The sequence below is a fragment of the Ranitomeya imitator genome, chromosome 5 (assembly GCF_032444005.1).
Source record: "Ranitomeya imitator isolate aRanImi1 chromosome 5, aRanImi1.pri, whole genome shotgun sequence".
Taxonomy (NCBI): Eukaryota; Metazoa; Chordata; class Amphibia; order Anura; family Dendrobatidae; genus Ranitomeya; species Ranitomeya imitator.
In genome coordinates this window covers 191,601,874-191,619,970 of record NC_091286.1, presented here as the reverse complement: position 1 = coordinate 191,619,970, position 18,097 = coordinate 191,601,874, and the positions used below count along the sequence as shown (strand labels likewise).

Genomic DNA, 18,097 nt, shown 5'->3' with positions numbered 1-18,097 from the left:
ATGGCCGAACCTAGAGATAGATTTCTTCCACGTAGGAGCACCGCTTTTGGGGTCATGGCCCTCTGCGCCTCTCCCACTCCCCCTGATTTTGTGCTCTGATGCTGACATATCATCCCAACGTCGTACACGGTCCACTCCGAAAGTGCTACTCACTGGCAGATCTTCCTGGCCTTCCATGAAGTTGGCAGGGATGATACCAGCGGAAAGGACAATGCATCAGGGCCTCTAAATTCAGAATTGTGGTGGCCAGCACTTGGGTAGGGGACATTGTCGCTGGCTCTGCTTTTGGTGCCCTTCGTCTGGTACTCTCACTGACATCTTATGTCTGGGAATGTTATGGTGGCCCTGTGACTGGCAACAACGCAACGTTGTGTGGGTCTGACACTATACTGGGGAATTTGGCCAGGACTATAGTGGGCACTGTGCGTAGAAGCCCTATAGGTGGCCATGCACACTAGACAAAACCAGTTTGATGGTTGAAAAACCATGGAATGAATGATTGCTACAAAGCTACATAACTACATAACTGTGGCCTCTTTCACACATCAATTTTTTAGAATCAGTCACAATCCGTCAAAGTGTTGAAAAGACGGATCCTCTGCAGATTGTAGAAAACTGATGCACTGGATTTTTTTTTACGGATCCGTCAAAGCAGCTGCTGCAGGAATTTAATGGAACAGAATTCTGAAGCGCGAGAGAGATTCCCTGAATGGAAAAATGGGTTAAATTAAAGGAATATCACAAAAACAGTCAAATTTTCCATTCTTTTCTCTCTCCTCTGAAATGATCTAGCATATCAGAGGAGAGAGAAATGGGGTCCGCCGAGTCTCCCCGGTAGCTTCACCATCCCCGGATCCTCCCGCTCCATTCCCCGGCCCTCCACGTCATCTTCCCGGGAGAAAATGGTGGGCGCATGCGCAGTGCGCCTGTTCAGATCTGCTGGCCAGTATCCGGTAACAATAAGAGATTTTTTTTATTGGTTCATTTTGATCACTGTGATAGACCCTATGGTGATCAAAATAAAAAAATATAGCAAACTAGCTGTTTCCAGCCAGCTAACACTCGGCACGCTCATTGATATCTAATTAAAGCTGCTGGTGATTATGCAATTAAATGTACGTTTACCTTGGCTGAAGTGGTTGAATTACATAGAAAGGAAGTGCTGCATGTGGTAATATGGGGGGATGGAGCCTCGTGTGGTAATGTGTGGAGACGGAGCCTCGTGTGATAATGTGTGGAGACGGAGCGTGTGGTAATGTGTGAGGACGGATCATGGTGTGGTAATGTGTGTGGATGGAGCCTCGTGTGGTAATGTGTGGGGACGGAGCCTCGTGTGGTAATGTGTGGGGACGGAGCCTCGTGTGGTAATGTGTGGGGACGGAGCTTTGTGTGGTAATGTGTGGGGACGGAGCCTCGTGAGGTAATTTGTGGGGACAGAGCCTCGTGTGGTAATGTGTGGGGGCAGAGCATCGTGTGGTAATGTGGGGGGACGGAGCATCGTGTGGTAATGTGTAAGGACGGAGCATCGTGTGGTAATGTGTGGGGACGGAGCCTCGTGTGGTAATGTGTGGGGATGGAGCCTCATGTGGTAATGTGTGGTAATGTGTGGGGATGGAGCATCGTGTGGTAATGTGTGAGGACGGAGCATCGTGTGGTAATGTGTGTGGACGGAGCCTCGTGTGATGTGTGGGGACGGAGCCTCGTGTGGTAATGTGTGGGGACGGAGCCTCGTGTGGTAATGTGTGGGGACGGAGCCTCGTGTGGTAATGTGTGGGGACGGAGCCTCGTGTGGTAATGTGTGGGGATGGAGCCTTGTGAGGTAATTTGTGGGAACGGAGCCTCATGTGGGGACGGAGCCTCGTGTGGTAATGTGTGAGGACGGAGCATCGTGTGGTAATGTGTGGGGACGGAGCCTCGTGGGGTAATGTGTGGGGACGGAGCCTCGTGTGGTAATGTGTGGGGACGGAGCCTTGTGTGGGGACGGAGCCTTGTGTGGTAATGTGTGGGGATGGAGCCTCGCGTGGTAATGGGGTGGAGGGCGGGATTATGTGTGGTGATGTGGTGGGGGGGCGGAGCTACTGTGCAGGGGGCGGGATTAGCGAGTAATCACGATGTCTCATATATAGATGAACTCCCCCTGTGACACCTCCTTAGTTAGGTAAAAATAACATTTTTATAATTTTTTTTCCATTTTTTGCAGTTAGAGTTGGGGTTTGAGCTGGGCTGTGTTAGGGTTTGAATTAGAATTGGGGGGTTTCCACTGTTTAGGCACACCAGGGAGTCTCCAAACGTGACATGGAGCCCGCCATCAATGCCAGCCAATTTTGCGTTCAAAAAGTCAAACTGTGCTCCCTCCCTTTTGAGCCCTGCCATGCGCCCAAACAGTGGTTTTCCCCCACATACCTGGTATTGGCATACTCAGGAGAAATTGCACAGCAAATGTTGTGGTCCATTTTCTCCCGATACCCTTTTGAAAATAAAAAAGTTTGGGTCTAAAGTAAATTTTTTGTGAAAAAAGTTAAATGTTTTTTCATTACACATTTCTTTAATTCTCGTGAAACATCTGAAGGGTTAATAAACTTCTTGAATGTGGTTTTGAGCACCTTGAGGGGGGAAGTTTTTAGAAAGGTGACAATTTGGGTATTTTCTGTCATAGTGAGCCCTCAAACTCACTTCATATATGAGGTGATCCCTAAAAAATGGTTTTGTAAATTTTGTTGGAAAAATGAAATCATTGGTCAACTTTGAACCCTTATAACTTTCTAACAAAAAACATTGTTTCCAAAATTGTGCTGATGTAAAGTAGACATGTGGGAAATGTTATTAACTAATTAACATTGTTGCCAAATTTTCATTTTTTTAATAAACAAAAGTCTTATTGAAGAAATTTTACTACTATAATGAAGTACAATATGTCATGAAAACACACTCAATCAGTGGGATACGTTGAAGCGTTCCAGAGTTATCACCTCAAAGTGACAGTGGTCAGAATTGGCTCGTCAATAAGGGGTCAAAGATGTTGTCCATTCCTAAGCTGTAAGTGTGCTGTCACACCATATAAGCTGTACCTTATTACATAGTATCCCCCTCTTGATTTGCATAGCGCTGTGCTGTATGAAATAGCATCCTCTCCTGGTATGTATATTGCCGTCCCCATTCCATAGTGTTCTCTGTTGTAGGGCAGGAAGCTGTCAGTTCATCCCTGAATCCTGGGCTGTACAGCCAGCAGTGTAGCTAGTGTAATTCAGGAGAATAATTACACCATTTGTTGACTGACAGCTCTGGCTTCGTAGAGCAAGGGAAGGCTGGAGATGGAGGGAAAACAAGCAGCTAGAAAGGGGTATATAAATTATTGGCCCCACCCTGAAGCACCGAGCGCTCGTGCTTGGTTTCAACAGTCACTCACTACAGGCCGTAGTTTGCGTTGCAATAAAAATAAAACCAAATGTTCCGTTTTGGGCATCTTCAGAAACTGATGCAAGCCCTCAAAAAAAAAAAAAAAAAAACCAAGGAAATTCTATGCTGTGAGGTAGCAAAAGAAAAAATGCCAAGGGGGTGAATAATTTTGCACGTCACTGTATGTTTCATTTGTCTACAGTATATGTTTTAAAAAATGTGTCTTATTCATCCAAAAAAGCATGGTTACACTTTTTTTTGCACTCATAGCTTTTCCTGGTACTGTAAAAAGCAACTTCCTGTTTATAAAAAAAACGCACAAAAACACAACGTGTGAACATGGCTTATCAGTCTTCAGTACTCTAAATTTACACCACCACCTAAATACCCTTTACAATTAGAGTGGTCCCATTTACTCACTTATTTATTGCAATTTTCTTTTGTGTTTGCCTTTGTATGTTTTACATTTTTAATTGTATATTGATTAAAAAGGATTTATCTCTTGATCCTTGCACTTTCCTTGTATATGTATTTTTTATGCATAGTCTTGGAGGTGAAATCCTGCTGGTAATTCCTTTTACACTGTGTTCCAAATTATTATGCAAATGATATTTTTCTTGGATTTTCCTAAATGGTCGGTGCAGATGACAGTCAGTCTAATAAAAGTCATCACCCGTTAGATTATACATCGAATTTTATTGAAGAAACCTCCCATTGATAACAGTATAATCTCCAAAATAAATACTCAAAATGCACTGTTCCAAATTATTAGGCATAGTAGAATTTCTATACATTTGATATGTTTTAAAGAACTGAAAATGCTCATTTGTGGAATTTGCAGCATTAGGAGGTCACATTCACTGAACAAAACGGCTATTTAACTCCAAAACATCCTAACAGGCCAAGTTACATGTTAATATAGGAACCCTTCTTTGATATCACCTTCACAATTCTTGCATCCATTGAACTTGTGAGTTTTTGGAGAGTTTCTGCTTGTATTTCTTTGCATGAAGTCAGAATAGCCTCCCAGAGACGCTGTTTTGATGTGAACTGCCTCCCACCCTCAGGCCGGTTTCACACGTCAGTGGCTCCGGTACGTGAGGTGAGTTTCCTCACGTACCGGAGACACTGACTCACGTAGACACATTAAAATCAATGTGTCTCTGCACATGTCAGCGTGTTTTCACGGACGGTGTGTCCATTTGGAAAACACGGAGACATGTCAGTGTTCGTGGGAGCGCACGGATCACACGGACCCATTAAAGTCAATGGGTCCATGTAAAATACGTACCGCACACGGATGCTGTCCGTGTGCAGTGCAGGAGACAGCGCTACTGTAAGCGCTGTCCCCCCCGTGTGTGGTGCTGAAGCCGGAATTCATCCCTTCTTCCCAGCAGCGTTCGATGGAAAGAAGGAATGAATAATCTTTTTTTTTTTTCTTTTCCCTTAAAAATAAAGTTTGTGCGTCCCCTCCCGCCTCCCATCCCCTGTGCACCGTCCCCCCCCTTGCCAGGAAATACTCACCGACACCCAGCTCCAGCGATGTATCCTCTCAGCGGCTGCAGCCTGTGCTGTGTGAGCGGTCATGTGGTCCCACTCATTACAGTGAGGAATATGCACATATTCTTCACTGTAATGAGCGGGACCGCGTGACCGCTCACACAGCACAGGCTGCCGGCGCTGAGAGGAGACATCGCTGGAGCTGGGTGTCGGTATTTCCTGGCAAGCGGGGGGGCGCACAGGGGATGGGAGGCGGGAGGGGACGCACAAACTTTATTTTTAAGGGAAAAGAAAAAAAAAAAAAAAGATTATTCATTCCTTCTTTCCAGCGAACACTGCTGGGAAGAAGGGTTGAATACCGGCTTCAGCACCGCACGCAGGGAACAGCGCTTAACTGTAGCGCTGTCTCCTGCACGGTCCGTGTGGTCCTCAGTCGGCACACGGCTGCCGCACGTGTGCCACACTGATGTGCTACGTAAGCACACGGACACGGATAATTCCGGTACCGGAATTATCTGGACGTGTGGGACAGGCCTCAGATCTTTTGCTTGATGATACTCCAAAGGTTCTCTATAGGGTTGAGGTCAGCAGAAGATGGTGGCCACACTATGAGTTTATCTCCTTTTATGCCCATAGCAGCCAATGATTCAGAGGTATTCTTTGCAGCATGAGATGGTGCATTGTCATGCATAAAGATGATTTTGCTCCTGAACGCACGTTTCTGCTTTTTAGACCATGGAAGAAAGTTGTCAGTCAGAAACTCAAAATACTTTGCAGAGATCATTTTCACACCTTCAGGAACCTTAAAGCGTCCTACCAGCTGTTTCCCCATGATTCTGGCCCAAAATGTGACTCCTCCACCTCCGTGCGGATGTCGCAGCCTTGTTGAGACATGGTGGCAATCCACCAACCATCCACTACTCCATCCATCTGGACCGTCCAGGGTTGCTTGACACTCATCAGTAAACAAGACTATTTGGAAATTAGTGTTCATGTATGTCTGGGCCCACTTTAACCATTTCTGCTTGTGAACACTGTTTAAGGGTGGCTGAATATTAGATTTATGCACCACAGCAAGCCTTTGAAGGATCCTACACCTTGAGGTTCGAGGGACTCCAGAGGCACTAGCAGCTTCAAATAACTTTGCTGCTTTGTAATGGGATTTTGGCAGCTGCTGTCTTAATCCCATGAATTTGTCTGGCAGAAACCTTCCTCATTATGCCTTTATCAGCACGAACACGTCTGCGCTCAGATTCAGCCACAAATCTCTTAACAGTACAATTATAACGCTTAAGTTTTAGGGAAATATCTAATGTTTTCATCCCTTGACCAAGGCATTGCACTATTTGATGCTTTTAGGGAACAGAGATCCTTTTTCTTTCCCATGTTACTTGAAACCTGTGGCCTGCTTAATAATGTGGAACATCATTTTTAAGTAGTTTTCCTTTATTTTGAATCACCAGGAAAACTAATTATCACGTGTTTAAAATTGATTTGAGTGATCCATTGAGCCCTGAGACAATACCATCCATGAGTTTATTTGAAAAACAAAACAATTAAATCTTTATGACACAAATCCAATTTGCATACTAATTTGGAACACAGTGTAAACCAAGAACATGTCAGGATATTCGATAATTAACTGAAGGCATGGGTGTAAAGGCCTTTTATGCGTATGAAACCCATACCTTGCTTGTAGCATTTTTATAGAAATTGTACAGAAATCCAGCCCTGAATTTCTAGTGCATGGAGAGGACAATGGACAAGCTCTCCTGTCTCTCTCTTCCTATTTCCCCTTCCTCAGACGACCTGCTGCCTCTCTTCCCATTTCCCCTTCCTCAGACGGCCTCCTGTCTCTCTTCCCATTTCCCCTTCCTCAGACGGCCTCCTGTCTCTCTTCCCATTTCCCCTTCCTCAGACGGCCTCCTGTCTCTCTTCCCATTTCCCCTTCCTCAGACGGCCTCCTGTCTCTCTTCCCATTTCCCCTTCCTCAGACGGCCTCCTGTCTCTCTTCCCATTTCCCCTTCCTCAGACGGCCTCCTGTCTCTCTTCCCATTTCCCCATCCTCAGACGGCCTCCTGTCTCTCTTCCCATTTCCCCTTCCTCAGACGGCCTCCTGTCTCTCTTCCCATTTCCCCTTCCTCAGACGGCCTCCTGTCTCTCTTCCCATTTCCCCTTCCTCAGACGGCCTCCTGTCTCTCTTCCCATTTCCCCTTCCTCAGACGGCCTCCTGTCTCTCTTCCCATTTCCCCTTCCTCAGACGGCCTCCTGTCTCTCTTCCCATTTCCCCTTCCTCAGACGGCCTCCTGTCTCTCTTCCCATTTCCCCTTCCTCAGACGGCCTCCTGTCTCTCTTCCCATTTCCCCTTCCTCAGACGGCCTCCTGTCTCTCTTCCCATTTCCCCTTCCTCAGACGGCCTCCTGTCTCTCTTCCCATTTCCCCTTCCTCAGACGGCCTCCTGTCTCTCTTCCCATTTCCCCTTCCTCAGACGGCCTCCTGTCTCTCTTCCCATTTCCCCTTCCTCAGACGGCCTCCTGTCTCTCTTCCCATTTCCCCTTCCTCAGACGGCCTCCTGTCTCTCTTCCCATTTCCCCTTCCTCAGACGGCCTCCTGTCTCTGAGGGCAGGCCACTCTTCTCAGTGACCTGCCCCCCTGCCTCAGATTCTGTGCAGTCAGACAATGCCTGAGGTCATCTCATCAGAACATGAGGCGAACACATTGGCCATGACTGTGCCTGCACAGAACCTCAGTCAGGCAAGACAGGTCACAGAAGAGTATATAAAGAAGAAAGAGCAGCATCCATACCAGGTGATGTCAATCCAAAAAAGTTCTTTATTCCGCCATGATAAAAGTATTTTTATCATGGCGGAATAAAGAACTTTTTTGGATTGACATCACCTGGTATGGATGCTGCTCTTTCTTCTTTATATACGTTTTTGTCCGATTGGATCCTTGGATTTTGGAGCGTGCATCCTTTGTCTGAGTGCTGATGGTTGACCTCGTTGTACAGGTCACAGAAGAGTGACCTGTCTGCCCAAGACAGTACAAATATTGTACTGTTCCTACTGTGAGCCCATACAGAAATGCTCTGTCTCCTACATACAACCTACGTTTGCCAGTACTGATGAACGTTACTGAGCTTATGCCAATATTGGTATTCATGGATGATGTTGTTCCAGTTACATGGGAACAGGGCAGTATGCACTCCAAGCAGTGCGAGTAAGTGAAACATTATGGCTGTACAGCAGATGTGAGAGCAATGCTGAGACACCCTGCTGCATTCACTATTTGGATGCCATCCGATTTCAAGGAAAGTGTCTTTTTGAGCCACGACACAAACTTTGAATTGGTGGCACATACCCAATTCATCCAGTTTTGCCTTTGACAAATAGAAAATGTCTCTCTAGATCACAGATCAGATTGTGGGACCAAGCTTTTGAAAGGGTTTTGTCTATTGCTTTTAACAAATGTGTTCATTGTTCCCAGACTCAAATGAAAATAATTAGACTTTTTTATAGTTTATTTAGCATAGCTACTGAACATTGCTCCAGATGCAGTTATATTAATACATCCTCACTTTTTCTTTTTTTTACATGTCTTGCATGGGTTAAAAGTAAATACAAAAGTTGTTTAGAGTACACCACATTTTTCAGGTATAGAAGGACTAAAGTGTTTTTTGCCAGTTTATTGCAGTGGACTAGTCAGCTTCTTATATAAATGAATACTTGCATTCTAGATAAATGTTAAAATTGTAGGAGTCACTTGGAAATGTATGATCAAATTGACAAATGGGTGTTACACCACTTTCCCTGCCAATTAAGTATTTCACAACACACTTTGGCATGGTCCTGACTTATTTGATAGGGCCAGACTATGTAGGGGCACAACCTATTGAAAGGGAAATGGTAACAACCATTGGTCAATTGATTCACACATTTCCAGCAGGAATAAACATAAAAATGGAACCAGAAAACTTGGTCTAGAATTATTATTTATGCAAGGAAAACTAAAAACTTACTTATAAAAATATGTCAGGAAAGCTGACAAATCCTCAATGCTCTCTCAACGTACAAAGCCTTAATATTATACTTAAAGGGAACCTGTCACCCCGAAAATCACGGGTGAGGTAAGCCCACCGGCATCAGGGGCTTATCTGCAGCATTCTGTAATGCTGTAGATAAGCCCCCGATGTTACCTGAAAAAGGAGAAAAAGACGTTAGATTATACTCACCCAGGGGCAGTCCTGCTACTGGTCAGGTCAGATGGGTGTCTCTGGTCCGCTCCGGCGCCTCCTATCTTCATTACAAGACGTCCTCTTCTGATCTTCAGCCACGGCTCCGGCGCACTTTGCTCTGCCCTGTTGAAGGCAGACAAAGTACTGCAGTGCGCAGGCGCCGGGCATCTGACCTTTCTGGCGCCTGCGCACTGCAGTACTATCCTTTGCCCTCAACAGGGCAGAGCAAAGTACGCCTGCACCGGAGCCGTGGCTGACGATCAGAAGAGGACGTCTTGTAATGAAGATGGGAGGCGCCGCAGCGGACCGGAGACGCCCATCCGACCTGACCAGCAGCGGGACCGCCCCTGGGTGAGTATAATATAACGTCTTTTTCTCCTCTTTTAGGTAACATCGGGGGCTTATCTACAGCATTACAGAATGCTGAAGATAAGCCCCTGATGCCGGTGGGCTTACCTCACCCGCGATTTTCGGGGTGGCAGGTTCCCTTTAAAGAGTTGTTCACTACTCAGACCACCCTTTTACAATCAGTAAGGGTATGTGCACACGTTGTGGATTTTTCTGCGCGGATTCTGCAGAATCCGCAGGTATAATGACCTGCGTTTTACCTGAGGGTTTTAGTGCAGATTTTGTGCGGATTTCGCCTGCGTTTTTACACCTGCGGATTCCTATAATGGAATAGGTGTAAAACGCTGCAGATTACGCACAAAGAATTGACATGCTGCGGAAATAAACCGCTGCGTTTCTGAGCACTCAGATTTGGTTTTCCATAGGTTTACATGGTACTGTACAAAGCATGGAAAACTTCTGCGGATCCGGCGGGCCAAATCCGCAACGTGTGCACATAGGCTATCTCCCCACCCAAGTATAACACCTACACTCACCTCGGGTCCTGGTGCTGTTCCAGAGGTGTCGGCACTGGCTCCCTCAAGGCTCGAGCAATATTATCTCATGCGATTCCTGTGGCCAATCAGCGACTACTTCACTGTCCCCTTCTTTAGATCAATCTGAAATCCAGAAGTTTAGCGGCAGCTCTCACATCCTCTGGATGTCAGTTACGCTTGAAGGAGGGCACAATGAAGTGACTGCAGGAATCATGTGACATGTCACACGATCCCTGGGAGAGCCAGTGCGGACACTGTTAGAATGGTGCAGGCACTAGAGGCAAGTGCAGGCTAATTAACTTCGGAAAAAACAGTTATTGAGAAGGGCGGTACAAGTACGGGACCACCCCCCCAATAAGTCCATAATAAACACAGGCTCAGTATTAAGGATTATAGATCCTTCAAAAGAAATGCTACACAACAGATGTTGTACCAGGGTTAACTCTGACCAATCTAGATATGCTCCTCAGCTCCTGCAATTGTTTAGCTGGCTTACCAACACCTTGTTCAAATCGCTTCTCTACAACAGGCAGAACAGTGTCATATAAAAAAGACGCATTTTGTCTTATGAAATTCCTCTTTTCAAAGTCTTGCTCACATCTCAGACTATAGTCTACATGTTGAACAGCGACCAATATTATTTCTATTAAGCTCTCCAGCAGTAACACATGCAGCTCGGGGAAGTACAATTTAAGGGCCTCTTCCAAAAAGAACATTATTTGTTTAGTGAAAGCAACAACTGTGTAGCTGAGATTAACCCAACAGTCTTCTCCTGTATACTGATCAAAGTTGACTACACCACAATTTTGCATCTCCTCCCTCAACTTTCCCAATGCTTCTGGTGTCATAAGGTTCATTTTCCTCCACATTTCTTCAGAATTGCGATGTTTTGTGGCCTCAATTATGATATCTTTGTTGCTTTGCAAAACAGCTTTCAGGTCTTTTATTAGAAAGGCATGCAATAAAAAGGTGAGATCCAAACCAATTTCAGACAGATGCTTACAATGTTCCTTTGCAACTTTAACACATTCTGCGGCAGTAGAAAGATTTTCTTTGCTGTCAAACACCTGCTTACTGAAAGCATCCACAAACATTTTCAGGGCAGAACAGGACCAAACTATAAATGCAGAGTAGCAACCATTGTTCCCAGCAAAATCCATTTCAAACTCTTTGGCCGTTTCAAGTAAACTGGTAAAGAAAACATTGCAAAGCTTATGTACATAGAGCAATGTTGCCCCCTCTATTCGCAGTTGGCGTATAGCAGTGTGCACGGCTGTAGCCCTATTTTGCAAAAACAATCCACATGCTTTTGTTGACTGCCCCAGGCGTACAAGTTGAGAAACAGCTCTGCGCGTCGCTTTTGGACCCCCGCGTAATGACCGGTCTGGGGAAAGTTCAAACACCAACACATCAGTTAGGTGTCTTACACGTGGATCTACTTTTGCTCTCAAATCCTGCACAGAATAGGTTAATGGTTTATCTTCTAAATAACCATTTAGCTTTGCCAACAAATCGACGGCACCTTCGAAATTTCTCTGTGCGATGCAGACATCCAAACTGTCAGGGAGCTCTTGAATCCATTCGAAAGAAAGATTGATGATTTTTTCCTCCTTCTCCTCCTTTATGGCCTTCTTTTCATTCACTGAAGAACTACCCGACACGTCTAGGATTGTAGGTGCGCACAACAGATCATCCTTTTTACGTTTCTCAATCAAAATTTTGTTCTTTTTTGTCTCTTCCAACACATCTAGCCACTCTTTCTTGATTTTTGCATTTTCTGCCTGAAAGATTCGGCTCTCGGGAAACATCAGAATCTTAAACATATTTTTCATCGGAGGATGTTCCTTTACATTCACCACAGCAAGATCATCCAGGTTATATAAAGCGTTGTATTTGTACATTCCTCTTCGGTTTGGTAAAGAGGTAGCTATAAGCAGGCAATCATTCATCAGAAATGTATGTACTTTTTGGATGAGCACCATATTATCCACATCAAACTCTGTCAGGTCACCATTATACAGCAAGTACCTGCAAGGAAAAAAGAAAAATTTATAGATCGGCACAATAAATGTACAAAGTAGCTCTTCTTGTATGACTACAATGCCATGGATATAGTGTATAATACGGTTTTATAATGCTTTTTGACAAATAACTACAGGGCCAGACATATGCATTACAAACCACAGCACTTTTTGGCTTTTATAGCAATAACACGTCTGAAAATTTCAAAGCTGTACAGTCAGATGCCATCCTGCAATCTGATGTAGTTACCTCACAAATGGCAGCAGCTCAGGTGTTGGGCACATGCCATACGCAGCAGGAGGCGGCCATCATACACAGGTGAGCTCCTGCTGCATGCGCCATGACCGGCCACCCCTCCAGTCCCAGGACAGTAACCCCTCAGACAGCTGTTAGCTGCGAGAGGCAAGGGAGGTGCTGGATAAAGGGAATTTGCTCCCTTTGTCAGGCCACCTCTGCAACATAGTAACAAGAAGGCCTAACAATAGCCTACTTTTAACCTCAGCCTATCAGCTCTCACCAGGGGCTAATGATGGGTTGTCAGTCAAACACAGACAGGTTACATAACACTGGGCAACATAGGTCGTACAGTGTATTATCACCATGAGCAAAGGATTGCATGTTCAAGCCTTCTTGTGGGACGAGTATTTTAGGAAAAGAAAAAAAAAACCTCTACATATTTCCTATTGCAGCATTCATATCCCAAAGCAGTAAGATACATGCCCAGGCCTGATCGGAAGTGTGTAATATTATACATATAGAATTACATTACAAAGTGAAGCTGTAGGCCTGAAAACAGTGGCCCATGAGCCCACACCATGCAGTTGCCCTCCTATGCCTGGGGTCACAATTTCACAGCTATCTGCATCCTCATGATGTGGACCCTCAGGGGTGAATATGATGGCGGAGTAGGGAGAAGCAGACTCCTTTAAGGGAATCTGTCACCCCATTTTTCGCCTATAAGCTAAAGGTACCTTCACACATAACGATTTCGTTAACGATATCGTTGCAACATCACGCTTTTTGTGACGTAGCAACGATGCCACTAACGATCTCGTTATGTGTGACAGCGACCAACGATCAGGCCCCTGCTTGGAGATCGTTGGGGAATGATCAGGACCTTTTTTTGGTCGCTGATCACCCGCTGTCATTGCTGGATCGGCGTGTGTGACGCCGATCCAGCAATGTGTTCACTTGTAACCAGGGTAAATATCGGGTTACTAAGCGCGGCCCTGCACTTAGTAACCCGATGTTTACCCTGGTTACCCAGGGACTTCAGCAACATTGAAGACAGTTTCAACGATGCTGAAGTCTTTCCCCTGATCGTTGGTCGCTGGAGAGAGCTGTCAGTGTGACAGCTCCCCAGCGACCACAGAACGACTTACCAACGATCACGGCCAGGTCGTATCGCTGGTCGTGATCGTTGGTAAGTCGTTTAGTGTAACGTTACCTTAAGGCCACTGCCATCAGGGGCTTATCTACAGCATTCTGGAATGCATTCTGGAATGCTGTAGATAAGCCCATGATGAAACCTGAAAGATAAGAAAAACAAGTTATATTATACTCACCTGGGGTGCGGTTCAGGTCCGATGGGCGTTGTGGTCCGGGTCCAGCGCCTCCAGTGTAAAGTCCAGGCGCCTGGAAAGGTCAGAGAGGCCCGGGGCCTGGGCACTGCAGTACTTTGCTCTGCCCTCAACAGGACAAATCAATACGCCTGCGCCGGAGCCGCAACAGGAAGCAAAGAAGAGAACGACATCGCATGAAGATGGGAGGCGCTGGAGTATAATATAACATGTTTGTTTTTCTCATCTTTCAGGTTACATCGGGGGCTTATCTGCAGCATTACAGAATGCAGTACAGAACGCTGTAGATAAGCCCCTGACGGCGGTGGCCGCAGTGTATAGGGGAAAATGGGGCGACAGATTCCCTTTAACCATTCAATGTGCGATTGAGGCAGCAGACACAATGGCCTCATTACATAGTGCCTGTTGTGTGGAGCCTCAGGGCACAGCACAGGCTGAAGCGTCATGGCGCCCTTATACCGCCACTACTGATGCCCATGTCTGCCCCAGCTCAGGGTACCTGCCGGGCGTCTCCAGCAGGTTCTGGCAGCCCTCCACCTTCTCCAGCAGGGTGGTGAGGGTGCGGGTCTTGCCCTCCTCGGCCTCCTCGGTGAAGGCCGCCTTCAGCTCCCGGGCGGCCTCCGTGCGGTCGGAGTGCAGCAGGGTCTGCGCCACGCTCTCCATGATGCCCTTCTGCTCGGTGAGGATGTGGCTCAGCTGGTACATCTCCCCCTCCAGGTAGCTGATCTCCTTGGCGGTCTCAATGAACTGCCGGTAGTTCTGGTACACATTGCGCTTCAGGCTCTGCGCGGTCTCGTCCGCCAAGCCCTGGATGCGCTGCCGGTGCTCCTGCAGATCCCGGTCGCCGTCAGACTGTTGGGAGAGAAGCTTCACGTACTGCTCGGCCTGAAAATGGCTGTACTCAAGCTGCTTCTTCAGCCGGAAGAGCGAGCCGCTAGCCTCCGCCATTGTGGAAGCCACAGGGCCGCAGTGACAACAGGAAGCGGCCCTGTCACTGCCTGTCAGCAGGCAGCACGCGACGACACGTGACCGGAAGACGGGCGGTTTATGCCTGGAATGTATGGGCTCCTGGTAGGGGCGTGGCTAAATTCAAGTGAGCCTGCGTCAAGCACCAGTGGGCGGAGCATTGGTGTCACATGACCGAAAGACGAGCCGTGTATCCTAGACTGTATGGGCTCCTGGTAGGGGCGTGGCTAAATTCAAGTGAGCCTGCGTCAAGCACCAGTGGGCGGAGCATTGGTGTCACATGACCGAAAGACGAGCCGTGTATCCTAGACTGTATGGGCTCCTGGTAGGGCCGTGGCTAAATCCAAGTGGACGCCACTAGCACAGGCAGCTAAACCGGAAGTAGCTGGGAGAGGGGAGTCACGTGGTATCACACAGCTCAGCTGGCAGCTGCCACCACGCTCTACAGGACACGGCAGCAAGTAAACGGGGTGGCGCCATGCCCGGTCACGTGTTTGTAACTGGCCCTCCAGGTACTGCTGTGCTCAGAGACGCATGGCCGTCCGCACACACTGTATGTCTCCCCGCTCCTCTAGACACGCCCACACAGTCTCCTAGCGAGGCCCATTAACCCCTTCACTGCGCGGCCAATTTCCATTTTCTCCTCCTCCCAGAGCCAGACCTGGAAAATGGAGAAAAAACGTTCAAAATGGGGAAATATTGTGAAAAAAGCACAATTCTGACATTGTTTTTTGGGAATTGTCGTTACGGAGCACATTTGTGGTAAAATGACCTCACAATATGGCTCTCCCCATCAGTACGATTACCTTGACACCAAGCGCCCAGTTTTGATTATTTTAGTGGTGAAATAAGATCAGATGTGTGAGGAAAACCATTGGGGCTGTCGCCATTTTCCTTTTTCGGGTGATATCTGTGCGGCGGCTTCGTTTTGGCAGGGAGAGGCGACGGTTTTATTGACGCCATCCTGCGATAGAGGTGACGCTTTGATCGCTTGTTACGGCATTTTATGTGGAATTGCAGCATTCGAAAAAATATAGTTTTGTTGTTCTTGAATTTTTTTCTATTTATGAATCATTAATTATTTTTATATTTTCATAGATCAGATTCTCTGATGCCACATGTGTATTTTATTACACTCGGCGTTTGAAGGGCGCCCTGTATTGACCGCATGGATGTCTTCCGCAGACCTCTGGCTGTCCTAGCAACCCATCAGCACCCTGCGATCTATGCGGCACCAGTGGGCACATAGAAGTACGGGCCTCCATGCTGGCTCGCTGTTAAAGCCTAACTTGTTCTAATTTTTATTCCATAATAATGTAGACCAAGCAATTTTAATAATCTTTCAAATATACTTTCTAAATGAAATCGGAAACTTAAACCTGCCCAGATCTAGATGTCCCTCTGCTCTTTCTGAAGAGAATCCGCATTGAGTTCCACAGATACCGGGAGGAGGCGCATCCTTCACGGCATACGCGCTCCTTCTGCCCTGGCGGCTCCCCTCAGACAATGGGCGGCTCCATTGTACCCTAGTCTCCAGAAAAGGCAGACCTCACCTCATCTGCTGCACTTTTTTTGTTTGTTTTTTTTCAAGCTAGGTGCTGTAGATGTCACCTTTCTTTTCATCACCCCAGGGAGACCACACCATGCATTCCACAGTAGTGCACCTCCCTGGAGACACCACATCTCCACAGTGGAGTGCCAATGCCCCACAACTGAAGACGTGACCCGAGGACGTCAATATACTCTATTTCCCCCATACCCTTTCCTCTGCTCCACCTGCTCTTCTCCCCAGGACTGGGTTTTTAGAGGGATTATCCCTTGCGTACAATATCTTTCCTGCATCTATTCTATTCCTACACTGTGACTCCCTTGTGTATACCATTTTTCACCACACTTTCATTACCTGTCCCCAGTCTTTTCTTTTGTTTCTCTTGTACTGACACCTGCGCCAAAGGAGCACTGCCGGCAGGAGGCTCGATTACTCGAAACTGCTGCTTCACTCGCGTTTAGACCGCAACCTGGGCTGTCTTGTCCCTCTCCTTATGCCCCTGTTTTTTAGGTAGCGTGGGAGAGCAGGATCTCTCATGCTAATTAGTGCTTTTCAAGGGTGCATACTAAATTCCAGGCTTCCCACACCTTTCTGGAAATCCTCTGCTACCATTCCAGGCTTCTGGTGGTCTTTCACCTCAGAAGTCTCCAGTCCACTGCAAGCAGCATTTGAGGAAGCTGATCTGTCCTTTTACAGATCATGTTCCTTTCTGGGCACAAGTAGGTGCCCTTTTTCACTTTTTCTTCAGGCATCATGTTCTCTTCCGCCTCAAGCAGCCCCTATGGCACAATGAATCAGGCTCCCCCTCAAATGAAAAACCAAAAAAGTGAACTGGAGTATGTTTGTATATATCCACCGTGTAGGAGCATATTCACACTGGCCATTAAACAGACTAAAGCTAAGATGGAAGCAAAATGAATATATACCCTGTCGTAATAAGTAGAAAGTAATAGTGCATATAAATAACATAGGGTACTTCGTAAACACTTTCTTTGTGTAGAAAAAAAAAAGCACAAGAGCCTTCCCTCCGCAACATGGTGCATCCAAATCGGAACAGTCCTTTACTGTCTCTTGTATTAAAACCTAATCATGTGTCAAAAACTACCTCAATGTGAATAAGACCAGAGCAGGACCAGCGCCGGAGATCGACATTCAGCTACAGTATGGGAAGGTATATAAATATAATGCCCAGCTCAAAGAAAGGAAGGCTGCGCCATTATTCACATTGTGTGCAAGAACGTAAAGCAAAATTGGGAAAAAAAAAAAAACTGAAGTATAAGTTGGTATACATGCAAGGTGTAGGAACATATTCACATGGGCTATTAACCCCTCCCTGACTGTCATGGGTGTGACAGTCATTCTGGATGCGGCTGCAGAAGGTCATTGTGCTTGGCTCTGCAGGCACCTTCTGGATCTTGCATCTCTGCTGTAGAATGATATCCTTCTCCCTCTTGGAGAAGCGGTGTTCTTCACCGTCTGCTGCTGATTAACACACCCTTGCTGGATGTTTAAATACCTTCAGTCGCTTCAGCAAGGCGCTGGTGATAGCTTTGTTTCCTATTTAGGGACGTTAGGAGAGACAGGGTGTTGTTAGATCTGCCTGAGCCTCCACTCCCCTCTTTTCCTAGTGTTCCCCACCCATTTCCCATTGTTGTGCACATAGCTTCTCAGTCACTCAGCATGACACCAACATGCACCGCACATATACTGTTCTGCGGGAGCTGCGTTCCCGCAAACAACACGCTGAGCGCCGTGGCATTGGGTGTCCGCTCTGTGTCAGAGCTGATACCCTGCACCAACGTACACAATCAGTGTCCGCACCGATCGCGGGGGTTTAACTCCTCTGATGCTGCTGTCAATAATGATAGCGACATCAAGGAGCATCGTGCAGGGAGAGGGCTCCCTGCGTGCTCCCATCAGAAAAATGTGATGAGATCGCGTTGCTCTGATGGTCTCCATGGAGATC

At 46.7% G+C, this 18,097-nt stretch overlaps 2 protein-coding genes across 2 annotated transcripts in view; one reads left to right on the top strand and one right to left on the bottom strand.

Annotated features, from left to right (window-relative positions):
* Positions 1 to 9,567: 9,567 nt before the first annotated feature.
* EXOC8 (exocyst complex component 8) lies at positions 9,568 to 14,652 on the bottom strand. Its single transcript, XM_069769449.1, has 2 exons — positions 14,116 to 14,652; positions 9,568 to 12,042 (listed from the first exon to the last, which is right to left on the bottom strand). Exons 1-2 carry the CDS (start codon positions 14,562 to 14,564, stop codon positions 10,428 to 10,430), a joined length of 2,064 nt encoding a protein of 687 aa, XP_069625550.1. The 5' UTR covers positions 14,565 to 14,652; the 3' UTR covers positions 9,568 to 10,427.
* Positions 14,653 to 14,850: 198 nt separating this feature from the next.
* NTPCR (nucleoside-triphosphatase, cancer-related) overlaps positions 14,851 to 18,097 on the top strand; it is an 80,455-nt gene continuing 77,208 nt past the window's right edge. Inside the window, exon 1 of the mRNA XM_069769447.1 lies at positions 14,851 to 15,094. Coding sequence (XP_069625548.1) covers positions 15,061 to 15,094 — 34 coding nt within the window. The 5' untranslated portion in view covers positions 14,851 to 15,060. The remainder of the gene's footprint in view (positions 15,095 to 18,097) is intronic.

What these genes read in the sequence shown, in the direction of transcription:
- EXOC8 (XM_069769449.1), bottom strand. Translation starts at nt 14,564, where the DNA reads ATGGCGGAGGCTAGCGGCTCGCTCTTCCGGCTGAAGAAGCAGCTTGAG. An exon ending in CTGCTGGAGACGCCCGGCAG is followed by an intron (nt 12,043 to 14,115) that starts GTACCCTGAGCT and finishes TTTTCCTTGCAG; the next exon opens with GTACTTGCTGTATAATGGTG.